The sequence below is a fragment of the Hippocampus bargibanti genome, linkage group LG07 (assembly GCF_051943395.1).
Source record: "Hippocampus bargibanti isolate YZ-2025 linkage group LG07, ASM5194339v1, whole genome shotgun sequence".
Classification (NCBI taxonomy): Eukaryota; Metazoa; Chordata; class Actinopteri; order Syngnathiformes; family Syngnathidae; genus Hippocampus; species Hippocampus bargibanti.
Genome location: NC_142740.1, coordinates 26,089,695 through 26,116,991, shown reverse-complemented (window position 1 = coordinate 26,116,991; position 27,297 = coordinate 26,089,695). Strand labels below are relative to the sequence as shown.

At 41.5% G+C, this 27,297-nt stretch overlaps 2 protein-coding genes across 6 annotated transcripts in view; one reads left to right on the top strand and one right to left on the bottom strand.

Annotated features, from left to right (window-relative positions):
* Window positions 1-258: 258 nt before the first annotated feature.
* zyg11 (zyg-11 family member, cell cycle regulator) lies at window positions 259-24,510 on the top strand. Of its 2 annotated transcripts, none has more exons than XM_089000296.1 (18): window positions 259-476; window positions 547-712; window positions 984-1,195; window positions 2,644-2,961; window positions 3,030-3,143; window positions 3,218-3,334; window positions 4,931-5,071; window positions 5,138-5,314; window positions 6,804-6,868; window positions 6,944-7,043; window positions 8,148-8,198; window positions 8,279-8,440; window positions 10,223-10,270; window positions 13,246-13,443; window positions 13,733-13,785; window positions 14,027-14,124; window positions 15,651-15,843; window positions 23,449-24,510. In XM_089000296.1, exons 1-17 carry the CDS (start codon window positions 453-455, stop codon window positions 15,830-15,832), a joined length of 2,226 nt encoding a protein of 741 aa, XP_088856422.1. In that variant the 5' UTR covers window positions 259-452; the 3' UTR covers window positions 15,833-15,843; window positions 23,449-24,510. The 2 variants fall into 2 exon arrangements, with proteins under 2 accessions (XP_088856422.1, XP_088856421.1); XM_089000295.1 differs by lacking the exon at window positions 23,449-24,510 and adding an exon at window positions 16,795-17,624 and having other exon boundaries at window positions 260-476.
* mmachc (metabolism of cobalamin associated C) overlaps window positions 2,907-27,297 on the bottom strand; it is a 57,521-nt gene continuing 33,130 nt past the window's right edge. The window contains exons 6-13 of one of the 4 annotated variants that reach the window (XR_016115502.1): window positions 21,959-22,015; window positions 21,754-21,816; window positions 19,774-19,898; window positions 13,936-14,110; window positions 13,715-13,847; window positions 13,296-13,374; window positions 3,062-3,119; window positions 2,907-2,985 (exon numbers count right to left, since the gene is read on the bottom strand). The gene's annotated coding sequence lies outside the window, so the exon portion shown is untranslated. Of the gene's footprint in view, window positions 2,986-3,061; window positions 3,120-5,147; window positions 5,279-13,237; window positions 13,375-13,714; window positions 13,848-13,935; window positions 14,111-19,773; window positions 19,899-21,753; window positions 21,817-21,958; window positions 22,016-22,381; window positions 22,467-27,297 lie in introns of those variants that run through there. The other 3 variants (XR_016115503.1, XR_016115501.1, XR_016115504.1) reach the window with 3 other exon arrangements.

Sequence of the window (27,297 nt, the reverse complement as noted above, 5' to 3'; positions counted from 1 at the left end):
GAAGACAAATGCAAGCTACGGCAAGCCCGTGCATCCAAATAACATATATATACTTTTTGTGGTTAATAGACCACACCAATAAATAACAATAATGAGAGTAAAAGAGCAAAATCTAAACAAACCGTGTAACATGTGCTTTCCGCGCAACACTGACAAAACTGGTAAGCACGCTTCCTGAATTACTACTTCCATGTTTGTAAAATTGTCCCTCGTCAGATACCGTAGTTTCTCCATACCTACGATTTTGTTGCAAATTTACTGTACGTTATCGTCTCTGTAACAGCACGTAAGCTAGCTAGTTAGCTTTCCCTGCCCTGCACTGCACTGCAGGCTGCAGGCTCTGAGCCGTTGACTCGGCTTTCGGGCGAGAGGATCGACTAAGCTGGAGCCACTCTTTAGTTTGTGAGGAAAACAATTCCCACTGTTGCATATCCTAAAACAGTTTCACGACAATGGCCTCCAGCTTTCTCAATGCGGTAGGTTTAGCTGTCATTGTTTTGGCTTCACGTCCGACTGCTCGACGAGGTGGTTCTGTGTTATCTGCAGGATGAGGCGTCCCCGGCAAGCCTGACGGATCTGTGTCTCACCTTCGTAAGCCAGAATCTGGAATGCTTATGCGTGAAGCGCGCTGACGGATTACTATGCTTCCGGGAGTCCGTGCTCTTTCCGCACGAGCTCGCGGACCAGCTGCTGGCCAAAATGGCAACTGAAGGTAAACAAACACACGATATACCAAAAATGCCAATGCTCACACTTTGCATTTTATGTTACGTTTCAGAAATCGGGTGAGTTTCATCCTCGCGACTCTCTGGTGCGTGTTAAAATAATGTGAGGGTTACAAACATGTTTTCAACATCTAGCTTGTAGTAGATGTGCACACTGTGAGTAAAACAACACCGAGACAAATGCTACCTGCTATCTCCAATTAAACATGGCAATGTCGTTAAAAAAAGATATGAATAATTGCACATATTCCATGACAGGTCTGCTGAATGACAGCACGGTGGGCGTGTTCCGCAATTGCGAGTACCTGCGGTTGAGGCGGGCGTGCATCCGCACTGCACGCATATCCGCTGAGGCCTTCCAGCGAGCCCTCTGTCCTCACAGGCTGTCGGAACTGGACGCGGCAGGGGTCAATGCTGACCTGACCATCCCTGACATTCTGTATGGACTGGCCACCAATAAATATTGTCAGGTCAGGAAACGTGGCCTCCACTCGTCTGTAGGCATTCCATACAATGTCATTTCCCATAGAATCAGAATCATCTTTTTTGCCAAGTATGTAGAACACACAAGAAATGTTTCTCCGGTAGAACACGCTGCACTAGTATCATTATAAAAACTTTGCAAAGAGGCACTATACATTTATACAGTGATACCTTGGTTTACGAACCCCTTGGCTTACGAACTTTTCGGTTTACGAACGTTACATTTATCAAAATTTTACCTTGGCATACGAACTTTAACTTTTTAAAACAGAGATGCCTCAATGAGTGATGTGTTGTTCGCGAACGAGCCTGTTTTCCTAACAAGAAAATGGTGGCCAATTGTTTTGTCCTCTATTCCCCGACCCCAGTCTTCGGTTAAAGCCAAGTGATTGGTCGAGAACGCAGCAGTGGGGGTGGGGGTTACAGACTGAGAGAGTGAGGCCGTTCTCCCAAAAACAAAATGGCGTGTTCAGTTAAAGCCACGTGATTGATCAAGAACGCAGAAGTGAGGGAGGGGGGGGGGGGGGTGTTAAACATTAAAGAGACAGGCAGACGACAGAGTGAGAAAACACACACACACACACGAAAGGGAGACGACAGAGCTTGAAACAAAAAACAAAAGTGAAAAAAAAATAAAAGAGAAATGGTGAGAAAATGGATAGAAAACTGTGAAATATGTACTCATTTTAACCTTGATAGTTCAAAAGCAGAGTGTAGACTGCAAGGTTAAAATATCCCATCAATCAGGCTCCACACACTTGATGCAAAAAGCTATCAACCCAGCTAAACAGAACACAATTGATGAGGAACAAGGTAAAATTATCGCAGAGAAAGCACCTACCGGGGATCATTCCTCAAGATGGTAATAGAAGAAGGTTACGTTCCTCATCAAGTGTTTAATGCTGATGAAAGCGCCCACTCCATTCCGTAATGCCATCAACGACCATCACAAAGGTTAATAAAACGACTTTGTTATACAGTACAGTATATTTGTTTAATTATAATACCATAGCACATTTATTATACATAAAATAAGGTATATTTTGTGTTTTTTAAGGCTTAGAAATTTTAAAAGTAGAAAATTATGTTTTATGGGGACCTGGGAACTGATTATTCTCATTTTAATTGTTTCCTATGGGAAATTATTTTTTCGGATACACACTTTTCATCTTACACACTCTGTCTGGGAACCAATTAAGTTCGTAAGCCATGGTAGTACTGTATTTTCATGATTTACGAGTTGAAATCTGGGCATTTCTGTGCCATTGATCAACATTTGTATGGTGTTTTTAATCCTCATTTTAAGTAGCTATAATGTTAAAAATCATTTGCCCTGGACCCCGGCGGATTACTAGTCTTTTCTGGTTTTCAGAAGTTGGCGGGTATGATATTAGCGTCACTTACCTGTAAACTGCGTCCATCTCCCACAACACAGGAGTCCCTCCAGCGACTGGTGCTGACGGGCCTCACCATGTCCTCCCTGGAGGAGCCGAGCCGCCACTGTTTCAGCGCCCTGCAGGGCCTGCGCTCGCTCTCCTTGGCCAACGTGGACTTCTACGACTCAGGACTGTCCGACGTGTGTTCCCTGCCGCGATTGGAGAGCCTGGATCTGTCCAATACGTCGGTCACCAACCTGAATCCGCTACTGGGGCTGAAGGAAAGGCTGCGCTCGCTCACGCTGCATCAGATGAAAAGGCTGGAGATGAGCAGCGCGCAGCTTCTAGCGGTTATCGGCCAGCTGGATGTGTTGCAGGTGAGTAGAAGGGAAGCTACGACGCTAAAGGCAAGACATTTTATTTTTGGCTTGGCTTTTGTTTACAGCACCTGGATATCAGCGACGACAAACAGTTCACCTCCGACGTTGCCCGTCAGCTGCTTGGAAAAACCGGTATACTTCCCGCTCTTGTTTCGCTGGATGTGTCGGGAAGGAAACAGGTCATCAAGATTCTATATGTCAACTTTTAGCCCCAAAAATTGAGCTTTGTTGACAGTCAGTTGTATTTCGACAGGTAACCGATGCGGCTGTGAAGGTATTTGTGGAGGAGAGACCGCAAATGACATTTGTTGGACTTCTGGCCACGGATGCTGGCTTTTCTGAATTCCTATCTGGAGACGGAAACCTGAAAGTAGGATTTTAAGTCCCCCCCCCCCCCCGGCATATATGCGCCAATGCACATATTTTAGAATTTTAAATACATCTCATAGCACACCACCCAAAAGTATATGAACTCATTCACTGCCAATGTGGAAAAATGTGTCCACTCCAGTGACAGGGTTTTTGTCATTTTCACTTAAATTCCAGGACCCACAGAATATTGAGTTTTAGGACTACATAAACATTCAATGCAGCGTAAGAAACCTTAAAGGACAACCGACGTCAATTTTTTGTTTACTAACTGACATCAGAAAAACGTTTTATAGCATCTAAAATACCCAAAACACACAGTATGATACTTTTATTCAAATACAAAACACCAATAAAATGACTTGAAGCACGGGTGTCAAAGTCAAGGCCCGCGGGCCAAATCCGGCCCACCACATCATTTTTTTCGGCCCGCAAAAGCAAATCAAACTTGTTAAATTCCATGATGATTGCTAAAATCTGAGCCAAAATTTCATATTTTTGGATGTCAACCACAATAAAAGTCATTATTCTTGACTTCAGATTTGAAAACGAGTTATTCATTAATTTGCTGTGTGCTCTATATGTAATATTTGAAGGGATTGAAACATTGTAATGGGTTCCCCAAATTCATAACGGCCCTCGAGAGGAAACCATAACTACAATGTGGCCCGCGGCAAAAAATGACTTTGACACCCCTGCAGTAGATCAATGTGACACTATTGTGTGATAATATAAAAAAACCCCTGACTTAAAGTGTCCAAAATCTGCAAAAAATTGAGCTGCGAATTGGGCATTTTCAGAAAGTCCCGCCCCCAGTTCGTGACGTCACGCCAAGATGTCTTGCATTGCTGGAGAATCAAAACAATGGCTTTAGATTCGGAGAATATGCTTTCTTGTTACACATCCAGTTATGAATATGATTCAAATAGTTCTGAAGAGGAAAGCATACATGTTTGCAATTGATTAAAGTATTTATTCCGTGTCATTTTGAGGCAGCTGGACTGCAATGTAGCGTCCCAGAAAAGAGGCAGAAAATGGCGACCTCTTGTAGACATGACATTGTATTGCGTTTCCACAGGCTGATAAATTCCTTATATGGAGCTCGGACGCCCTCTTCTGGCGCAACACGAGGTTTTCAGACCAAACAAGCATTGACGTGATGGAAGGACTGCTACAATGTGTCCTTTTTTTCGGTCAGGGGCGTTCCTTCAGTGACGTCACGTACGGACTCGTCACCAACTCAAAAACAAGACTTCCTGAATATTCAGCGTAAAATATAGCTATATGCGGTGGAATCTTTGTAAAATACGCTCGGTAGAAGTCATTTGAAGCCATTTTACAAATTATGGACACAACTTGTCCAGTCGCGTCGGTTGTCCTTTCAAGGACAACCGACGCGTCTGGACAAGTTGTGTGCCGGACGAGTTTGAAAATACACCATTCATTTGGGGTGCGCCTTATACAACGGGAAATACGATACTCACAAATATACATACTCGATGTGAAATCTGAGCCAGTTAGTAAGATATTAATCTGCTGTAAGAATAAAAGAATGTCAATAAGATACAAACGTATCAAATTGTGCGTGTTTGACCAGGTGACAGGGGAAGCGAATGAAACGCAGATCTGCGAAGCCCTGCGGCGCTACAACGAGCGCGAGGGCTTTGTCAGGGAGGCGCTCTTTCACCTCTTCACTCTCACGCACGTCATGGAGAAACCTCGGCCTGACATTTTAAAGGTACGGATGCACCCGGTCGTACTCACCTTGGCGTTGGACTGAATTAAGAAAAAAATGTCTTTTCAGTTGGTAGTCCTCGCCATGAAGAATCACCAGGCCACGCTCAACGTCCAGCTGGCCGCAAGCGCCTGCGTCTTCAACCTGACCAAGCAGGACCTGGCGGTCGGGATGCCGGTCGGCTTGCTCAGTACTGTTACTCAGCTCTTGCTAGGAGCCATGAGGACATTTCCCAATCACCAGCAGGTACAGACATACAGACATCATAAAAATGGCACAACACATAATAATAATAATAATAATAATAATAATACATTACATTTATAAGCGCCTTTCAAAACTCTCAAGGACACTTTACAATCACAGGGTATTTTTTGTCTGCGGTTGAGCAGCGGCAGCCACATGCGCCAGCGTTCACTGAACCCGCAAGTAACATAAAGTAAAAAAAAAAAAAAAAAAAAAAAAGCGTGTGGCTGCCGCTGCTCACCCAAACTTATCCTGTGACTGTAAAGCGACCCCGAGAGCCCCGAAAGGCGCCCACAAATGAAATTGACCATTATTTATTATTATTATTATTTGACATATTGTATTAACTCAAGTCAGCAGGAACAAAATCTCGAACAAAAAAAGTCATCAGAAAAAGAATCAATTTCATTTCTAAGCGCCTTTCAAAACTCCCAAGGTCACTCCACAGCCACAGGATAAAATTTTCTGTGGGGGAGCAGCGGCAGCTACACGCGCCACCGTTCATTCAACCCGGAAGTAACTCAAATAGATAGAAAGCTAGCTAATATATAACTAATAGTTAGCCAGCTAGATAGATAGCCAGATAGATAGCTAATATATAGGAGTGTTTGCCAGGTGGCCCGGGGCGTACAACTTTTACATCGGGCCGGGTGGCCGACAAATTCTTGAAGAATTTATTTTATTTTTGTTTCAAATCAAACGTTTGTTTGATTCAATAACGCAAAAGCTACAAGCAAACCGCTACACGCCACGTGGACTCCTCTTTCTATGCGGCTTTCAAAACTCTCAAGTACACTTTTCAGTCAGGGTGTAGTCCGAAGCACGAAACAGGCCTCTGATTGGCTGCTGTGCGAGTATGCAAATTGCCAAACAAACGTTCGTTTGGCAATATGCATACTCGGCACCGGTATCCAATCAGAAGCCTGCTTCGGACTACACCCTGACTGAAAAGTGTACTTGAGAGTTTTGTAAGCCGCTTAGAAAGAGGAGCCCACGTAGCTTTGAGCAGTCAACGCAATGCAAACATTGCATTGTGCACCATGATGGCAAACGACAACTGAAGCAAAGTCTTCAGGAAGGGATATTTACCATAAATTAAGCAAGGGAGCATTTGTGGTAGGTACTTCCTCAATTTTAAAAATACTTTATACTTCACAACATTTTTTTTTGTGATTAGTCGTTTTATTGTGTTTCAAGTTGTGAAAAATGGGGCAGGCAACTTCATGGCCGGGCAGGCAACTTTTCAGAGTTATCTGCCCGGGTGTCCACTAACTTTTTGTCATGAGTTTCAGACACTGTATATAGCCAGCGAGATAGCCAGCTAGAGAGCTAATATATAGCAAATAGATAGCTAGCGAGGTAGTTTGTTAATAGCTAGCTAGATAGCTCATATATAACCAGCAAGATTTACAATGCATTTTCCCCAAAACTGTGTATGCAGTCGCTACGACGACGGCCATACTTGATGATGTTCCTCTCTGATTTCCAGTTGCAGAAGAACTGCATGCTGTCCCTCTGCAGCGATCGCATTTTACAAGATGTGCTGTTTAACAGGTAGCAAGGTACACATATTTACCCCAAGTTGCACTTCATGGATTGTAAAAAAAAAAGGGGGGGCTTACTTTCAAGGTTTGAAGCGGCTAAATTGGTCATGCAGTGGCTCTGCAAATACGAGGACCAGAATATGCAGAGGATGGCCGTCGCCATCATTTCCATACTGGCGGCAAAGGTACTTTTTTTTTCTCTCTAATTTTTAACTCATTCACTGCCATTCACAAATTTATTCTGGAATTGAAAATTTGACGTAGAGCGCCATTCCCAAATGTGTCGGTTTTCTTTTTCATACGTGGGTGCCGATAAAGCGCTGGCAATGGTGATATTTTTTTCTTTTCTACAAGGGGGTAGCATTTCCCCTTTTTCCATGTTAGCACTTTGTTCCAGCTTCAGCTGTTGTTAGCCGTCGGTCAGGTGGATGATTATGTCGGTGCAGCATGAATATAGGATGATCATAAATTACCCGCGTAAACGCCACCTAAAGGGTGATGACAATCGCTGCCCCCTAAAGATAATTATCTGCAACTGTCTGCCGGCAAAAGTCGCTTACATTTCGGGCTAATCTGACGTTTCGGTCGTAAAGGACTATGTCCGCCATCTTAGCCACCACCGATATATTACTCGGATATTACTTTTGATTACTTCCAGGTACCGATACAATACATTATCTAGCTACCTAACTAGATAGCTAGAATTAGTAAATAAGGTTTTAAGTTCAGTAAATGTCATCTCTAGCTAGCTAGATAGCTAGGTATCTATTAGCTATCTATTAGCTAGCTTTCTATCTATTTGACTTGCTTCCGGGTTGAGTGAACAGTTGCCCCAATTTCAAGATTATAATTCCAGATCCATACAATTAGATTGGATTGACCTTTATTAGTCTCACAGTGGATACATTTACATTTCACAGCATCAAAGTTATGAAAGGAAGAGGAAAGGAAAGAAAGAAGTAAAATAACAAAATACAGGAGCTGCTGGAAAGACAGCCACTCTCGCGACGGCGCCATCTTGAAGTCAAAAGAACAAACATTTTAGGACTTTTTAATGGATTTGATTTAGGATTAATTTAGGAATTAACTATTTTATTCTGATTAAAGAAGATAAGCAAATATTTCTAACACTGTATTGAATGTTTATGTAGTCCCAAAACTCAATATTCTCTGGGTCCTGGAATTCGAGTGACAATGACAAAAACCCTGGCACTGGAGTGGACGCATTTTTTGCACATGTCTAGCAGTGAATGAGTTAACGATTGAATTTCTGAACGTCTTTCCCCAAGTTGTCCACAGAGCAAACAGCTCAGTTGGAAGCAGAGTTGTTCATCGTGAAGGTAACGATACCGTTTTTAATTCATCAAAAGTGAACGCCTCTCTTGGTTGAAATACAATCCACCGTCTGGTCCCCACACAGCAACTGCTCCACATTGTGCGCGAGAAGGCTACACAAGGAATGGTGGACGCCACCCTCAAATTTACCCTGAGCGCGCTCTGGAATCTCACCGATGAGTCACCAACAACTTGCCGCCATTTTATTGAGAACCAAGGACTTGATCTGTTCATCAAAGTTCTTGAGGTAGATGCAGACACAAGCCATTGTCAATTAAAGGACAACCGACGTCACTTTTTTGTTTCTTAACTGACATCAGAAAAACGTTTTATAGCATCTAAAATACCCAAAAAATATGATATTTTTATTCAAATGCAAAACACCAATAAAAATGACTTAGTGTCCAAAATCTGCAAAAAATTGAGCCGTGAATTGGGCATTTTCAGAAAGTAGTCCCGCCCCCAGTTCCTGACGTCACACCAAGACGTCTTGCATTGCTCGAGAATCAAAACAATGGTTTCAGATTCGGGGAATATGCTTTCTTGTTACACATCCAGTTATGAATATAATTCAAATAGTTCTGCAGAGGAAAGTATACATGTTTGCAATCAATTAAATAATTTATTCCGTGCCATTTTGAGGCAACATTGGGGGGAAATGTCTCACCAAAAAGAGGCAGAAAATGGCGACCGAGGTCCTGTGAGGAATGAATCAGCCCGTTTCCACAAGCTGAGAAATTCCTTCCATGGATCTTGGTCGCCCTCTTCTGCCTCTTTTTGGTGCAACATGACGTTTTCAGACCAAACAAGCACAGCAAAATGCATTGACGTGATGGAAGGACTGCTACAATGTGTCCTTTTTTCGGTCAGGGGCATTCCTTCAGTGACGTCACGTACGGACTAGTCACCAATTCAAAAACAAGACTTCCGGAATTTTACAAATTATGGATACAACTTGTCCGGAGACGTCGGTTGTCCTTTAAGAGTCCCTGTTGGCTCGTAAAATAATATTTTTCAACTGAAGTCTTTTAATTTCAAGTTGTGGTTAGCCTGGTAGTATATTAAAGGACAACCGACACCTGCGGACAAGTTGTGTCCATAATTTGTAAAATCACTTCAAATGACTTCTACTGAGCGTATTTTGCAAAGATTCCACGGCATATAGCTATATTTTACATTTTAAAACCTGCGCTGAATATTCAGGAAGTCTTGTTTTCGAGTTGATGACGATGCCTGACGTGATGTCACTGAAGGAAGGCCCCTGACAGAGAAAGCGACACACAATGCATTTTGGGTACTTTGTTTGGTCTGAAAACTTCGTGTTGATCCGTGTTGATGGCGAAATTAGAAGGAAAACATAAATAACGCGATGGTAAATCCTTGTGTGTTGCACCAAGACTACTATTTGATACTAGTTGACACAAATTCCCAGCAGACAAAACAGCCCATTTCCAACAGAGCTTGGGCGCCATCTTGTGCATTTTCTGGGCGCTACATTGGAGTCCAGACGCCTCAAAATGAGACGGAAGGACTTCTTTAATCGATTGCAAACATTTATGCTTTGCTCTTCAGAACTATTTGAATCATATTCATAACTGGATGAGTAACAAGAAAGCATCTTCTCCGAATCTGAAGTCATTGTTTTGATTCGAGAGCAAGGCGAAGACGTCCTGGCGTGACGTCACGAACAAGGGGGCGGGACCTTCTGAAACTCGGCATTTCCAAGGTCATTTTGAAGTAGTTTTGGGACACTGAGTCATTTTTATTGGTGTTTTGCATATGACTAAAATTATCAGCCTGTGTGTTTTGGGTATTTTAGATGCTATAAAACGTTTTTCTGATGTCAGTTAGGAAACAAAATGGTGTCGGTTGTCCTTTAAAGTTTCTAAAATTGTGTGTGGCAGCTGTGATCGAGCTATTAATCATGTACAACATCATGGCGGCCATGTCGCATGAGCCCTCTATTCATGTCTGCTTGTGTGGGAAGAGTGATTCACTATTTATGTATTTTTTTGCCCTTTCTCCACAGTCCTTCCCTAACGAGTCGTCCATTCAGCAAAAGGTCCTGGGCCTCCTGGTGAGGAATTTATATTTTTGGGAAAAGATTGAAAAAAAGAAGCATCATTGAAAGGTTGAAGAAAAAAAATCCAACTAATTAAACATTGTATATTTTTTACATTTAACAAGATTTTCAAACAACAATGTCATTTTGTCCAACAAAAGTCTGCTAGCCCTCATTTCTGCAGGGTAGTTAAGACATAAACGGGCTGATGTAAATTAGAATAGGTGTTATGTCGAATAAAATATTAAATATTACAATATTCTCTCAGCCCGGTGAGAGCATCAGCTGTAGATTATCGCACATTGTTAGTGTGAAGGAACTAAGCTCTGCTGCGAATAGCGAAAATCTTTGAGTCATTAAAAATGTACAATCACATGAAAATTATCAATACAGTAATATCACATACCTGCTAATTTATACGTTTCCCCCGTATTTTATGTTTTTTTTTAATCATTGCAAATAATGTACGGTGTACTACAACCTTTATACAGGACTTTTTAATTATTTTTTTAAATTGTGAACCAATCTTACAAAGACCATTTGGCTCAAATCGAATTCCTCTCAACTGCTGGTAGCCAACAACATGCAAAGGTAATCCTGAATCGTGTAGATTTTTTTAATCGCTGCGTACAGTAGGATTAATAAAAGCATGACAAGCATTTCCGCTTGTGTTAGCGTTTTTTTTTAATCATTTCAAATAATGTACGGCATACTAAAACTTGTATACGGGAATTGTAATCATTTATAAGGGCAGCTATTAGCCAATGTTGACAGGTATGATAGCACCTAGCATACTATCTTAAGACGCTAGCACAAACTGACTGTCATGATCTGGTTGGCGACCAACGGGGGGCGCTGTCGGCCCCGCCTGCACCTGCACAGGTGCTGGTCGTCCCAATCAGATTGGCGACCTGCGGGTAGCGACGTCAGCCCTGCCGGCAGCCTCGCAGGTGCTGGTCGTTATAATCAATGACACTTAAAAGGACACCTGGCACGATCATCCGGTGCCGATTCATTGTTTGTTTGCAGCATGCATTGTGTACGTGTTTGTTTAACCTTGGCGGACTTTTACACTTGGTTTTCTTTTGCTACTTTGTATTTTTTCCATTCAGATCATTTTGATGTTTTACATTTTGTTCCTGCTGACTTTATTTTAATACAATTTGTCAAACAACCTCCTGCTCCCTCCTGCCTGCTTTTTGGGATCCGAACCCCCCATCACCACCTCGCAAACCGTGACACTGACATTTCACACATGGCCAAACAAATATCCATGTAGAGCACCTTTCACAAACGGGATTAAAATTTATCACTGCAATAAACTTTAGGCAAATTTTTACGGCAAAATAGACTCAACGGGTTAATCTTATTAGCTCAAACGTAAAAACGAAAAAAAAAGCATTGTGACATAACTGAAACAAGATTCCAACAGATGGCGCCAAAGTAATTTATGTTAACTGTTAGCAACAGTAGCCAAAATGGAACTGTATAGTGCCACTTAGCAGTTTTTGACAACGATACTAGTGCAGCGTGTTCTACCGGAAACGAATTCCTTGTGTGTCCTACATACTTGGCAATAAAGATGATTCTGATTCTGAGCCTGAGAATAAAAATAGTAAATAGGCATGTTTTACAGCAAATAACGCAGGACAGCCCAATTTTTTTTAAAAGGGATAGCTAAAAAAAGATCAATAAAAAAGAGTGAGGAAAACGAGTCCAAAAATGTGGGAGTTCACTGTGCCAAGACTGAAGTTATGCAAGTCTAAATTCTGACTTGTTGTAAAAGTCCATTAAAGCACAACCGACACCATTTTTTTGTTTCCTAACTGACATCAGAAAAACGTTTTATAGCATCTAAAATACCCAAAACACGCAGGCTGATATTTTTAGTTAAATGAAAAACACCAATAAAAATGACTCAAAGTGTCCCAAAACTACTTCAAAATGACCTCAGAAAGTTTCAGTTTCAGAAGGTCCCGCCCCCTTGTTCATGACGTCACGCCAAGACATCTTGCCTTGCTCAAGAATCAAAACAATGGCTTCAGATTCGGAGAAGATGCTTTCTTGTTATAATAATAATAATAATAATAAATTTCATTGATTGCCTTTCAAAACTCTCAAGGTCACTTTACAGTTGCAGAATACGTTTTTCTGTGGGTGAGCAGCGGCAGCCACACGGCAGCCACACGCGCCAGCATTCACTCAACCCGCAAACAAGTCAAATAGATAGAAAGCTCGCTAATAGATAGCTAATAGATACCTAGCTAGCTAGAGATAACATTTACTGAACATAAAACCTTATTAACTAATTCTAGCTATCTAGTTAGGTAGCTAGATAATATCTTGTATCGGTACGCTGTATCGTTACCTGGAAGTAATCAAAAGTAATATCCGAGTAATCTATCGGTAGTGGCTAAAATGGCGGACATAGTCCTTTACGACCGAAACATCAGATTGGCCTGAAATGTAAGCGACTTTTACTCATCCAGTTATGAATATGATTCAAATAGTTCTGAAGAGGAAAGCATACATGTTTGCAATCGATTAAAGAAGTCCTTACGTGTCATTTTGAGGCGTCTGGACTGCAATCTAGCGTCCCCAAAATGCACAAGATGGTGCCCAAGCTCCGTTGGAAATGGGCTGATTTGTCTGCTGCTGTCAACTAGTATCAAATAGTAGTCTTGGTGCAACACACAACGATTTACCATCGTCGCTTTCTCAGTCAGTGACGATACCTACCGTGACGTCACAGTAGATGTCGTCACCAACTCAAAAACAAGACTTCGTGAATATTCAGCGCGAGTCTTAAAACGTAAAATATAGCTATATGCCGTGGAATCTTTGTAAAATGCGCTCAGAAGAAGTCATTTGAAGTGATTTTCCAAATTATGGACACAACTTGTCCGCAGGTGTCGATTGTCCTAATTAATTACCCATGACACAGTCAGGCATCAAACCACGTTGAATAATACCTTCTCGTCCTGTGCCAGAACAACATAGCGGAAGTGGGTGAGCTGCATTGCGAATTGATGGTACACACCTTCCTGGACCACATCAGGACTCTGCTGCACAGCCCCGAGGTGGAGGTGAGCTACTTCGCCGCCGGCATCCTGGCGCACCTGACGTCACAGGGAAAAGACGCTTGGACACTCGGACTTGAACTCAGGTCCTCGTTGCTGGAACAGCTGGTAAGAGAATCTAACACAGGGGTGTCCAAAGTCGGTCCTCGAGGGCCGCCATCCTGCCTGTTTTCCAGCTCTCCCAGGAGCAACGCACCTGATTCAAATCATCAGGACCATTTTGATGCTGCTTCAGAGCTGGCTGATGAGCTGATCATTTGAATCAGGTGTGTTGCACCTGGGAGAGCTGGAAAACAGGCAGGACAGCAGCCCTCGAGGACTGACTTTGGACACTAACAGGAAAGCGTATTAAAAAAAATATATATATATTGAGCCTTACGCTTTGCTGTTTTGCTAGCATGATGTCATCATGAAGTGGCCCGCGCCTAACTGCGAGATGGTGGCCTACAGGTAAGAAATTATGGGAAGCCATTTGACCAGTAAATTCTCTGTTCTCACCAAGGTTATTATACCTACAAAAAGAAAATAAATAACATTGAGGGTGCGTTGAAAAAAAGTTTGTTTAAAACTTATTGTGATAAAAGAAAAAAAAAATGCTACCTGAGCCACTCGGTGGAATATGTCCTTGAGATATCCAAAGATATCACACGGCATGAAAACATTACTGATGTACACGTGTGGTATCCCGTAGGTCATTTAATCCCTTCTTTCCCCTGCTGGAGTGCTTCCACACACCAGCCGTCCAGTTGTGGGCTGCGTGGGCCATGCAACATGTCTGCAGCAAGAACGGTGAGGCACACAATGTTCAATCTTCAGTCTTAGACACAAATACAGAGTTAAAGGATAACCGACATCACTTTTTTGTTTCCTGACTGACATCAGAAAAATGTTTTATGGCATCTAAAATACCCAAAACACGCAGTATGATATTTTTAGTCAAATGCAAAACACCAATAAAAATGACTTAAAGTGTGCTGAAACTGTAAAAAAATTGAAGTGGCTGGTTTCAGAAGGTCCCGTCCCCTCGTTCGTGGTGTCACGCCAAGACGTCTTGCCTTGCTCGAGAATCAAAACAATGGCTTCAGATTCAGAGAACATGCTTTCTTGTTACTCATCCAGTTATGAATATGATTCAAAAAGTTCTGAAGAGGAAAGCATACATAGCATGTTTGCAATGGATTAAAGAATTTATTCCGTGTCATTTTGAGGCATCACGGGGGGCGAATGTCGCACCCAAAAAAGGCAGAAGATGGCGACAAAGTTCCATGTGGAAATGGGCTCAACATTTTTGTCACAACACAAGGATTCACCATCGCGTAATTTATGTTTTCCTTCTAATTTCGACATCAACACGAAGTTTTCAGACCAAACAAAGTACCAAAAAATGCATTGACGTTATGATAGGACTGCTCCAGTGTGTCCTTTCTCAGTCAACAGGTGTCAATTAAGAGCCATCAATGACCATCAATGTCAAATGTAAATAAAGTGACTTTATTATACAGTGCAGTGTATTTCTTTCATTACAATACAATAGCACGTGTATTATACATAGAATAGGGTATGTTGTGTGTAGTTTTAAGGCTTATTTAGTTGAAAAGTATATTTTATGGAAACCCGGGAACGGATTATTCCCATTTTAATGGTTTCCTATGGGAAAAAATTGTGATACACACTTTTTGGCTTAAACACTCTGTCTGGGAACCAATTAAGTTCGTAAACTGAGGTCTCACTGTACAGCAAAATATATTGACGTGATTGAAGGACTGCTACAATGTGTCCTTTTTTCGGTCAGGGGCGTTCCTTCAGTGACGTAGGGTGAGGACTCGTCACCAACTCAAAAACAAGACTTCTGGAATATTCAGCGCGAGTCTTAAAACGTAAAATATAGCTATATGCCGTGGAATCTTTGTAAAATACGCTCAGTAGAAGTTATTTGAAGCGATTTTACGAATTATAGACACAACTTGTCCAGAGGTGTCGGTTGTCCTTTAATTCCCAAGTTAAATGGGTCTGGAGTTATCTGATCTTGAAATGGGGGCGGCTGTACAAAAGGCAAATGCTGCCCCCTTGTGAAAGAGCAAAAAACATTGCCAGAGTTCTGACCAGCGCTTTATCGGCAACCCCCTGAAAGAAAAAACTAATTTGGGAATGGCTTTTCATTTCCCGAATAAATTCGGGAGTGGCAGTGAATGAGTTAATTGACTTTGAAACGAAACAGATTTAAAAAAAAAAAGCAAATGATGACTCGCAAATAGGCGATACTGTATTTATAATTTTAGGAATATTTGTGACATTTTTGTACTTTTGTACTGCAGCCGAGCGCTATTGCAGTATGCTGTTGGAGGAAGGTGGCCTGCAGCAGCTGGAACGGGTGCATGCCAACCCGCAAATACACCCGGATGTTGGCCAGCTGACTGAGAGGATATTGGAAAGCCTAGAACGTCACCGGGGGCGCAAAGGCCAGCCCACCACTACCCGCCCGCCACCTCATCATTGAACTTCACCAGGGTAAAAAAAAGTTTTTTTTGTGGCTAAAACTGGGGTACAGTGAGTCCTCAACTTACGAACTTAATTGGTTCCCAGACAGAAAAGTGTGTATCTTCAAAAAAAAAATCCCATAGGAAACCATTAAAATCAGAATAATCCGTTCCCGGGTTTCCATAAAATATAGTTTTTAACTAAATAAGCCTTAAAACTACACACAACATACCTTATTCTATGTATAATAAATGTGCTATTGTATTGTAATGAAACAAATACACTGCATTGTATCATAAAGTCACAAAGAGAGGCACATTACACGAGGATTATAATTAAAGAAATAAAGTGTGCTGTAAAATAAAGTTTTTTTCAACTTCTTCGATTGCCCGAGACCGTCACTTTGAGAGCACGGAAACACCTTTTGCAACAGACGCACCTTTGATGGCTTCTGTGTTCCGGATAATGGGAGCAATGGTTGAGTTAGCATAGCAGTGCTCGGCCACTAAATCACACAAACGCACACCTCGTTCGTGTTTTTCAATTATCTCCGTCTTCTCAGCGACGGTGATTTTATTTTGTGTCTTCCTGGGCTGAACACGAGCCTGTGGTGGTTTTTTTGTCCCATCATAGTAAACTTATCAGCAAAAAGCTCCAAGTAGGCGATCAACGTGTGCATTCAATGAGAGGGGGTGTGCAAAGTAGCGCCGGCTGGAGCGCTGTTCGGTCGTGTGCTTCCGCCGAAGATCACTCCGCCAGCCGTGGTGGGTGTGTATTATGAAAATAGTGCTTATTATAAGGTTTAATTTTCTTAAATTAGAGGTTCTTATGACGAAAAGTTTGTAAGATAAGGTGTTTGTAAGTTGAGGTCTGACTGTATAAGTTTGGTTTTTCTCATATTTTATTCGTAGCTTTTTTAGCACCCACCTCCTCCCCGCCCAAATGGCCTCTTGACAGCATCTGATTGTTTTTCTCTTTCAGGTACTGAATCCCACAAGACCCGAATGAATCTCTTATGTAAAAAAAAAATTAATGGGAAGAGAATGCGCATTGTTTTGCACACTTACCTTAATAATATTACATATGAATGTTTCAAGTATGCATACCAAGTTGATGAGATTTTGTTTCTTGTTGAATGAGCTGAAGCATGCCCGCAATGTTACTCAAGTGCTGTCAAATATAGAACACAAAAGAATATGAAATGGAGGAGAAAATATGGGTTGCGAGTTACATAGAAATGACATAAGCGTAAATGTGTTGGGTATGGTTTAGTTGCGCAGTATACAGTATTATTATATTATTATTATAGTGCAATCATCAAGTATGGCCGTCGTCGTAGCGAGTGCATACATAGTTTTGGGGAAAATGCATTGTAATCGCTGGTTATATATGAGCTATCTAGCTAGCTATTAGCTAGCTATCTCGCTAGCTATCCATTTGCTATATATTAGCTCTCTAGCTGGCTATATACAGTGTCTGAAACTCATGACAAAAAGTTAGCGGACACCCGGGCAGACAACTCTGAAAAGTTGCCTGCCTGGCCATAAAGTTGTCTACCCCATTTTTCACAACTTGAAACAAGACGACTAATCACAACAAAAAACATTGTTACGAAGTATAAAGGGTTTTTTTTAAATTAAGGAAGTACCTACCACAAATATCCCTTGCTGAATTTGCTCCAGTTGTCGTTTGTCGTCATGGTGCACAATGCAATATTTGCTTTGGGTTGTCTGCTCAAAGCCACCTGGACTCCTCTTTCTAAGTGGCTTTCAAAACTCTCAAGTACACTTTTCAGTCAGGGTGTAGTCCGAAGCAGGCTTCTCATTGGCTGCCGGTGCCGAGTATGCAAATTGCCAAACATACGTTTGTTTGGCAATTTGCATACTCAGCACCGGCAGCCAACCAGAAGCCTGTTTCGTGCTTTGGCCCACACCGTGACTGAAAAGTGTACTTGAGAGTTTTGAAAGCCGCTTAGAAAGAGGAGTCCACGTGGCTTGTAGCGGTTTGTTTGTAGCCTTTGCTTTATTGAATAAAACAAACGTTTGATTGGAAAAAAAACCACTTTTTTTTCTTGAAGAAGTTGTCGGCCACCTGGGCCGAGACGTTTTGAAAGTTGTATGCCTGACGTAAAAGTTGTACGCCCCGGGCCACTGGGCAGATGCTATTTCAAACACTGGTACTAGTAAGCAATGTTTGAAATAACGTCTGCCCGGATGCCCGAGGGAAAAATATTTTAAAATCTCAATAATTTGTATTTGTAGCCATTTTTCTTGCGAAAAAAAAAAACGTTTCAAATAAACAATTTGAATTTTCAACCAACATTCTGGAAAAACATTCCTTTGTCATCAAAACTTTAAAGGACAAGCGACGCTTCCGACGCCTCCGGACAAGTTGTGTCCATAATTTGTAAAATCACTGCAAATGACTTCTACTGAGCGTATTTTACAAAGATTCCACCGCATATAGCTTTATTTTACGTTTTAAGACTCGTGCTGAATATTCAGGAAGTCTTGTTTTCGAGTTGGTGACGATGCCTGACGTGATGTCACTGAAGGAACGCCCCTGACCGAGAATGCGACACAGAATGCATGTTGGGTACTTTGTTTGGTCTGAAAACACATAAATAACGCGATGGTGAATCGTGTGTTGCACCAAGACTACTATTTGATTCTGTCATAATCTGGTTGGTGACCAACTGGTGGCGCTGTCGGTCCCGCCTGCACCTGCACAGGTGCCGGTCGTTTCCAATCAGTCACACTCAAACGGACACCTGGCACGACCATTCGGTGTCGGGTAATTGTTATATGTCATTGAATGCTGTTGAACACATTGTATGCTGTTGGATGCAATTGTATGCATTGTGTGCAGTGCATGTGTTTGTTTAATCTTGGCGGACTTTTACTTTTGGTCTTCTTTTGCTACTTTGTATTTTTTCCATTCGGATGATTTTGATGTTTTACATTTTGTTCCTGCTGACTTTAATTTAATACAATTTGTCAAACAACCTCCTACTCACTCCAGCCAGCTTTTTGGGATCTGCACCCGCCATCACCACCTCGCAAATCGTGACAGATTCTATTTGACACAAATTCCCAGCTGACAAATCAGTCCATTTCCACAGAGATTGGGCGCCATTTTGTGCATTTTCTGGGACGCTACATTGGATTCCTGTTGGTTCGAATTGATACGCAAGTACTTCTTTAATTGAATGCAAACATGTATGCTTTCCTCTTCAGAACTATTTGAATCATATTCATGACTGGATGAGTAACAAGAAAGCATCTTCTCCGAATCTGAAGCCATTGTTTTGATTCTAGCAAGGCGAAGACGGCCTGGCGTGACGTCACGAACAAGGGGGCGGGACCTTCTGAAAGTTGCAATTTCCGGGGTCATTTTGAAGTAGTTTTGGGACACTTTCAATCATTTTTATTGGTGTTTTGCATTTGACTAAAAATATCAGCCTGCGTGTTTTGGGTATTTTAGATGCTCTAACACGTTTTTCTGATGTCAGTCAGGATACAAAAAAATGGTGTCGGTTGTCCTTTAAAGTTGACATTTTCTTGAAATCAAAGTTACCATGTGTCGCCCCCTTGTGGCGTCTACGGGCAACTAGAAGCCTTTTTGGCAGGACGTCAATTATTTTCGGTGTCAGGGCAGGGCCTTAATTCCTTGAATAGTTGTAACTCACTCGAATCGAATTGAGAATATTGTCGATATATTTTCTACATATTTTAACTTGCTTCACAGTACAGCATATTATAGCACACTTGAATGTTTGCAACGGTTGGCCCATTTCTCCACTCGGCTGCCACCGTGACCCGACCGACTTCAGGCGTCTGAGCTGGAGTAGAAGAAATACGGAATGACAGAAGCCCGCAGAGAAAGATGCGGGGAGTAGAAAAATGGCTAAATTGAAGGAGGATTTAATGGTCTAAGAAGGAGGAGAAGGTGGAGGCAGACCTGAGGCAGGATCTCTCTGGCCAGGCTGAGCGCTTCCTTGTCCGGTGCCTCCCCTGTCTCGTCCTGCTCAATGGCTCTGTACACCAGGCCGATGTCGGCAGCCGCTTGCCCTCCCACACCCTTCCCTGTCAGCAAAAAAATACATAACTATTACTGGTGTGTGTATAGATGTATATTCATACACTCTTGTAATATTAATCACATTTTTCATCAATTATTTACAGGGTCTGTGTAGTACCATGTTCTGCCACAACATAAGTGGCAGCACTGAGCTCTATTGGAAGAAATTGAGTGTATTTAACAGCATGAAGGAGAATCAAATCCCAGGTAAAATTATCATTACAGTGATACCTCGGCTTACGAACGCTGTAGCTCACGAACTTTTCGCCTCACGAACATTAAATTCGCAAGCATATAGTCTTGGCGAATGAACTAGTTTTCGGCGGAGGAACCAAACCACACAGCGCCACGCTGGCTGGCGGACTCGTTTTTGGCGGATGAACACCAAACCACACGGTTGAACCGCGCCACAGTGGATGGCGGACTAGTTTTCCACACCCCCTCTGTTTGAGTGCAGACGTGGTTTGTAATCGAGTGGAGTACTTTTGCTATTATCGGACCGAAAAAGACCCCACCACGGGCTAGTGTTAAGCCGAAGAGGACACAAAAGAAAATTACGGTCGAGCATAAGAAAGAGATCATCAAAAACCACGAACGAGGTGTGCGTTTGTGTGACTTAGCGTCCCAGTACCAGTACGCTAAGTCGACCATTGCTACGTGTGGCTATGGGTGTTTCTGTGTTGTCTAAGCAATGCTCTCAGGCAATAGAAGAGGTTAAAAGAATTCTGTTGATTTGGATTAACGGAAAACAGCTAGCAGGGGACAGTGTGAGTGAGGGTATTATCGCCAAGAAAGCACGGCAACTTCACTCGGATATCATCAAGAGGCAACCTGGAAGTTCGTCATCCATTGACAACTACCATCACAAAGGTAAATAAAACGACTTTATTATACATAACAGTTTATTTCTTTAATTACAATACAATAGCACATTTATTATACATAAAATAAGGTATATTTTGTGTAGTTTTAAGGCTTATTTCGTCAAAAAAGTATGTTTTATGGGGACCTTGGAGCGGATTATTCTCATCTTAATGGTTTCTTATGGGAAATAAATGTTTGGAAGACGAACTTTTCACCTTACACACACTTTCTGGGAACCAATTAAGTTTCGTAAACTGAGGTATCACTGTATATTTGCACACACTAGTAACAGAAATAATTGTGTCTATGCAATGTCATGTTATGCCACAACATGAGTGGCAGGACTGAGCTCTACTAGAAGAAATTGAGTGTATTTCACAGTATAAAGCACAGGTGTCAAAGTCAAGGCCCGCGGGCCAAATCCGGCCCGTTACATCATTTTTTTTCGGCCCGCGAAAGCAAATCAAACTTGTTAAATTGCTAAAATCTGAGCCAAAATTTCATATTTTTGGATGTCAACCACAATAAAAGTCATTATTCTTGACTTCAGATTTGAAAAAAAGTTATTCATTAATTTGCTGTGTGCTCTATATGTAATATTTGAAGGCATTTAAACATTCTAATGGATTCCCCAAATTCATAACGGCCCTCGAGAGGAAACCATAACTACAACATGGCCCGCGGCAAAAAATTACTTTGACACCCCTGGTATAAAGGATAATCAAATCTAATCACAGGTAAAATTATCATTATTTTTTTTAATATAAAGCATGTTGAGTATTTGCAAATAGGTTTTGTTTTATGCTCGATTTGTGTGCGCCGCTGCTCCGGATGGAAGAAAGTGAAGGTTTACAAATACCAATGTTTTGTTTTGGAGGATGTACAATATGCCATTGTACGCTGCTTTTACGAGTGGTGCTGCTTCACTACTAGATTATTTTTCAAAATCATTAAGATATTCTCTTTCATGGGAATTTATGCAAATTTATCAACCACCTGTGAAGATGAGCTCCATTGCCGGTGCCATTCCCACAATGCGAGGCAGCCGTTGACGACCCCCTGCACCCAATGAGACACACACACACACACACACACACACACACACACACACACACACACACACACACACACACACACACAAAAATCTCAAAGTCAAAGCTTTTTTTGCCCCCGGTTAAGATTTTGGAGCGTGACGTCTTACCAGCCCCTGGGAGCAGCCCCCGTGTCGTCTCAATCAGGCCCATCTGTGCAGAACACGCTGGGGAAAAAGCAGAAGAGGATGAGTGTAGGTCATAGATGGTGAGCTTCATGAAGGCCTAAGAAAGCATTCTTTGTATGTGGGGAGCACCTGGACTGGTCAACTGTCAATCAAAAGACAGATGAGATTAAAACCTCAAAAATTTCCAGCAAAATCGCAATTTCAACGAGCGACAAATTGAATTTCACATCCAAAATATTAGAAGGGAAAATAACCCATTTAGAGGTGATAGAGAATAGAAGTCATCATATTTAAAGGACAGCCGACGCCTCCGCACAAGTTGTGTCCATAATTTGTAAAATCACTTGAAATGACTTCGACTGAGCGTATTTTACAAAGATTCCACCGCATAAAGCTATATTTTACCTTTTAAGACTCGCGCAGAATATTCAGGAAGTCCTGTTTTCAAGTTGGTGACGAGTCCGTACGTGACGTCACGTCTGGAACGCCCCTGACAGCGAAAGTGACACACAATGCATTTTGGGTACTTTGTTTGGTCTGAAAACTTTGAGTTGATCCGTGTTGATGGCGAAATTAGAAGGAAAAAACACAAATAACGTGAGGGTGAATCGTGTGTTGCACCAAGACTACTATTTGATACTAGTTGACACAAATTCCCAGCAGACAAATCAGCCCATTTCCAACGGAGCTTGGGCGCCATCTTGTACATTTTCTAGGACGCTACATTGGAGTCCTGATGGCTCGAATTGATACGGGAGGACTTCTTTAATCGATTGCAAACATTTATGCTTTCCTCTTCACAACTATTTGAATCATATTCACAACTGGATGAGGGACAAGAAAGCATCTTCTCCAAATCTGAAGCCATTGTTTTGATTCTCGAGCAAGGCAAGACGTCCTGGCGTGATGTCACGAACAAGGGGGCGGGACCTTCTGAAACTCGGCATCTCCATTTTGAAGTAGTTTTGGGACACTTTAACTCATTTTTATTGGTGTTTTGCATTTGAATAAAAATATCATAGTGCGTGTTTTGGGTATTTTAGATGCTATAAAATGTTTTTCTGATGTCAGTTAGGAAACAAAAAAAATGGTGTCGCTTGTTCTTTAAATAACCCTTGACTTGGACAATGAGGAAAATTTCTCTTGACATAGTTGAATAAAAATTGTTTGTAATGGCAACCACGGTGCGCACACACGGTAAGGTTTTCCACAAAGCTGCCATGAGTACTTTGACCATGCATTATTGAGCATGTCCTTTACAGGTTATGCAGTTACAGCCAGACAGTAATATGAATGACTGAGCAGATGTATGTGTGTGTGTGTGTGTGTGTGCGCGCGTGTGTGTGTGTGTGTGTGTGTGTGTGTGTGTGTGTGTGTGCGGATGGGTGTATGCATGTGTGTCCATGAGGTGTAATATCAAGACGTAAAAGAATATGGCCGACGCTCACATTAGCATGCGGCTTCTGTTGCAGTGAAGCGAAACGCTACCCGACGGATTGCCAAGATTCCGGTTGCGAAGGAGCAACAGGTCACCTCCTTTTCCCCTTCTCGGGTGCATGTGCACATGCAATGAGATGGAAAACTGCAGGTAGGTGATTCCCGCCGCGGGTTGGCCAGACTTTGCGACAGACAACGTGAGCCTGATGGACAGTGAGTGACACCGATGCTTTGTGGTCAAGGACACGGACAAAGACGTCAGACTTGTGACCTTAGCAATGAACAGCCTATCTATCGCTTTTAACAACAACCTGCAGCCCAAAACGCTCGAGGAAAATGTTGTTTCATGTCGCATTGAGCTTCTCGGTCCAAAGGGCTGCTGCCTAGTATTCACTAGAACAATAAAAAGTGTAAAGATTCACTATCCCTTTTTTGGGGGGTTGGCTAGTCACTAGCCAATCATAGTATCACAAGCCACTAGGTGATAAGAGCATACTGGCTAGAGCTAGCACACTGTATCTGTAGCAAGCTAGCTGCATAAGCAAATATATTGTGTTGATTTAATAGCGGGTTTGTCAACCCACAAGGGCTGAAGGAGGAGATAAAATGGATTAAGTTGCAGATTTACTGTAAAAGCCATTTTCAAGATGGGCTTTTCAAGGAAAGATGGACATCATTATGAAAGGGTGGACAGCTCCGAAGTTAGCAAAAATAGCATATACAGTGATACCTCGGTCTACGAACCCCTTGGTTTACGAACGTTAAATTTATGAACATTTTACCTTGGCATACGAACTTTACCTTGGCATATGAACTTTTTTCATACACGGAGCTGCCTCAATGAGCGATGTGTCGTTCGCGAACGAGCCCGTTCTTCTAAAAACAAAATGGCAGCCGGCTGTTTTTGTCCTCTATTCCCCAGTCTACGGTTAAAGCCGCGTGATTGCTCAAGAACGCAGCAGTGTTCATAGAAGAAGATTACGTTCCTCATCTAGTGTTTAATGCTGATGGAATATGCCACTCCATTCCATCAACGACCATCACAAAGGTAAATAAAACGTTTTCCTTATAGAGTACAGTTTATTTCTTTAATTATAATACCATAGCACATTTATTATACATAAAATAAGGTATATTTTGTGTAGTTTTAAAATTAGAAAGTAGAAAGTTATGTTTTCCAGGGACCTGGGAACGGATTATTCTCATTTTAATGGTTTCCTATGGGAAATATTTTTTGGGGATACACACTTTTTACCTTACACACTCTGTCTGGGAACCGATTACGTTTGTAAGCCAAGGTATCACTGTAATATCGCAATTTTATGAGGATATAATGAATCCACACATTCATAGTAAAGCTTCCAACAGTTTAATGACAGTATTTCTTAAGTTTCTTCAAGTCGCAAGTTATTTCCTGGCTATCATCCCCCTCGAGGGGACGTGTAGTAAATCACACCACACTCGCAGCTGTAGACGTAGCACTACTGAAGGCCTAGAATTGACATGCACGGCCCACCATTGCCAACCAGAAATAGGAAAATTATCCCAAAAAAATCTCAGGTGTCATATTACTTTTGTCCTCGTGGATAAGGTCAATTAAGTTAGCTCTTGAATCGAATAACACACACCAGCAGCGATAAAGCAACTGAGGGATTATTGTGCCCTTTGCTTCAATGACATTACCTGTCGAGCAAGTGGTGCTTAATCTGGGTTGTATCGAACCCTAGGGGTTCGGTGAATCGGTCTCAGGGGGTCGATGGGGGGGTCGACGGAGCCATAGAGGTGAAGGCACACCCGATTCAAGATGTCAATTAGTCACAGTAGTCGCTTGGTCATAATAATAATAATAATAATAATAATAATAATAATAATAATAATAATAATACATTTCATTACTAAGCGCCTTTCAAAACACTCAAGGACACTTTACAGTCACATAATACATTTTTCTGCGGGTGAGCAGCGGCAGCCACACGCGCCAGTGTTCACTCAACCCAAATCTGTTTAAAAATAAGTGAACAGTTTTTACAGTCTTCTGATTTCATAACGAGCTCTACATCACTCCATTGTCTACGAAAGATGAGGCGATTATTCATTTCCCATAAGTTTGATGTGGCCCGTGAACCAAAATGAGTTTGACATTCCCTTATTGAAACAAGCAATCAACATCCAATGTTCTGCTGATTCCCGCAATTAAAAGTGGAAAATTAATGAATAAACCGGCGGCTGCTGTTGGACGTGAATATGCATAATGAAGTCAACATGCCGCTGGGAAAGGAAGAGGGTAGGGGGGGGTAGGAGGGGAAGGAATTAGCCAGCCAGTGGAGCATATGAGACAAGGTCTGTTATATCTGTGTTTGTTATTCAGACGAACGCTGCTGCTCCCGCTTTGGGGCCCAATGAAGATTGAGACTGAGAAATTAGAGTGAAAATCACATCATCGTGCACATGCAAAATGGAATGGACCCGAGCCATGAGAGAGGAAAAAAATATATAATAAAACAATAATTAAAAATGAATTTCTTTTCCATCGCACTGGTGATTCAATTGTAAAATAGAAGAAGAATGATCTTGGTTGTTGCAGAGGTTTTCTTTCGCATGACTTTATACTGCGATGCCCCTTATATAGGGAAAATGTTTGAAAATAATAATAATAATAATAATCTAGCTAGCTATATAGCTAATAGATAGCAAGCTAGCTAGATAGCTAATATGAAATATACATATAAATTGTCCACTCTTTTTTTTGTCTAACATGACTAGCTAGCTACCTAGCGACCTACCTAGCTATCTACATAATAATAATAATAATAATAATAATAATAATAATAATAATAATAATAATAATAATACATTTCATTGATAAGCACCTTTCAAAACTCTCAAGGTCACTTTACAGTCACAGGATATTTTTTTTTTCTGTGGGTGAGCAGTGGCAGCCAAATAGTATGTCATGAAAAAAAAACATGCTTATGTGTTCAAATTGTACTAACTTTTTTCTTGGTTTTTAATTAATGCATTTTTTGATGAAAAGGTTTCTTCAGCCGTCATCTGCACTTCTTTGAAGGTGTCGGACATTTCGCTGACCCCTGTGGTGAATTTCGTTAAAATATCCTTTTACTTTTTGTGGTATGAACTTTTTCCTCTCATTAACCACACACACAGTGAGTAAAAAGTGTGTGTATCCAAGTGAAATGAAAATATACACAAAAAAAATCATTTTGGGTGAATTTGTGAGAACGTTTGTGAAACTTTAACAGATGCATATATAGACCCTCTAGAAGCCTTTAGAATGAAAAACTTGTGAGGACCGACCAAAAGGTCCTCACTTGTCAAAAATGTCCTCACTATGTATGGTATAAAATGTTAGTGGTCCCCACAAGACTAGTCATACGAACACACACACACATTCCTGTTACAACGGCTTTGTGAGGTCCGGATAACTCCAGATAAGGAATGAGGACCACCGTTGCTGATCAGTTTAGAAAAGAACCAGTGTTCCATTTGACCACTAAATGTCACCTCATTTCCCACTTCAACTTTTTTTTTAAACAAAGAAATAAAAAGTGGACTTGAAACTGAAATGACAGCAAGACTGAGGTTTCTGAATGGGTACATTCAAAGTCCTCACCCCTGTAGTGAATTTGGTTTAAATATCGTTTTACTTGTTGTGGTATGACCTTTTTCCTCTCATTAACCACGCGCACACACACACACACACACACACAAACACATACAGTGAGTGAATAAAAAGTGTGTGTATCCAAGTGAAATGAAAATACACACCAAAAAATCATTTTGGGTGAATTTGTGAGGACCTTTGTGAAACTTCAACAGATGCATATATACACCCACTAGAAGCCTTTAGAATGAAAAACTTGTGA

Excerpts from the sequence above, each read along its gene's own strand:
- zyg11 (XM_089000296.1), top strand. The coding sequence starts at position 453 with ATGGCCTCCAGCTTTCTCAATGCG. Across the intron at positions 3,335-4,930 it reads CTGGAGACGGAAACCTGAAA|GTGACAGGGGAAGCGAATGA; the intron begins GTAGGATTTTAA and ends GTGTTTGACCAG. Across the intron at positions 7,044-8,147 it reads TTTCCATACTGGCGGCAAAG|TTGTCCACAGAGCAAACAGC; the intron begins GTACTTTTTTTT and ends TCTTTCCCCAAG.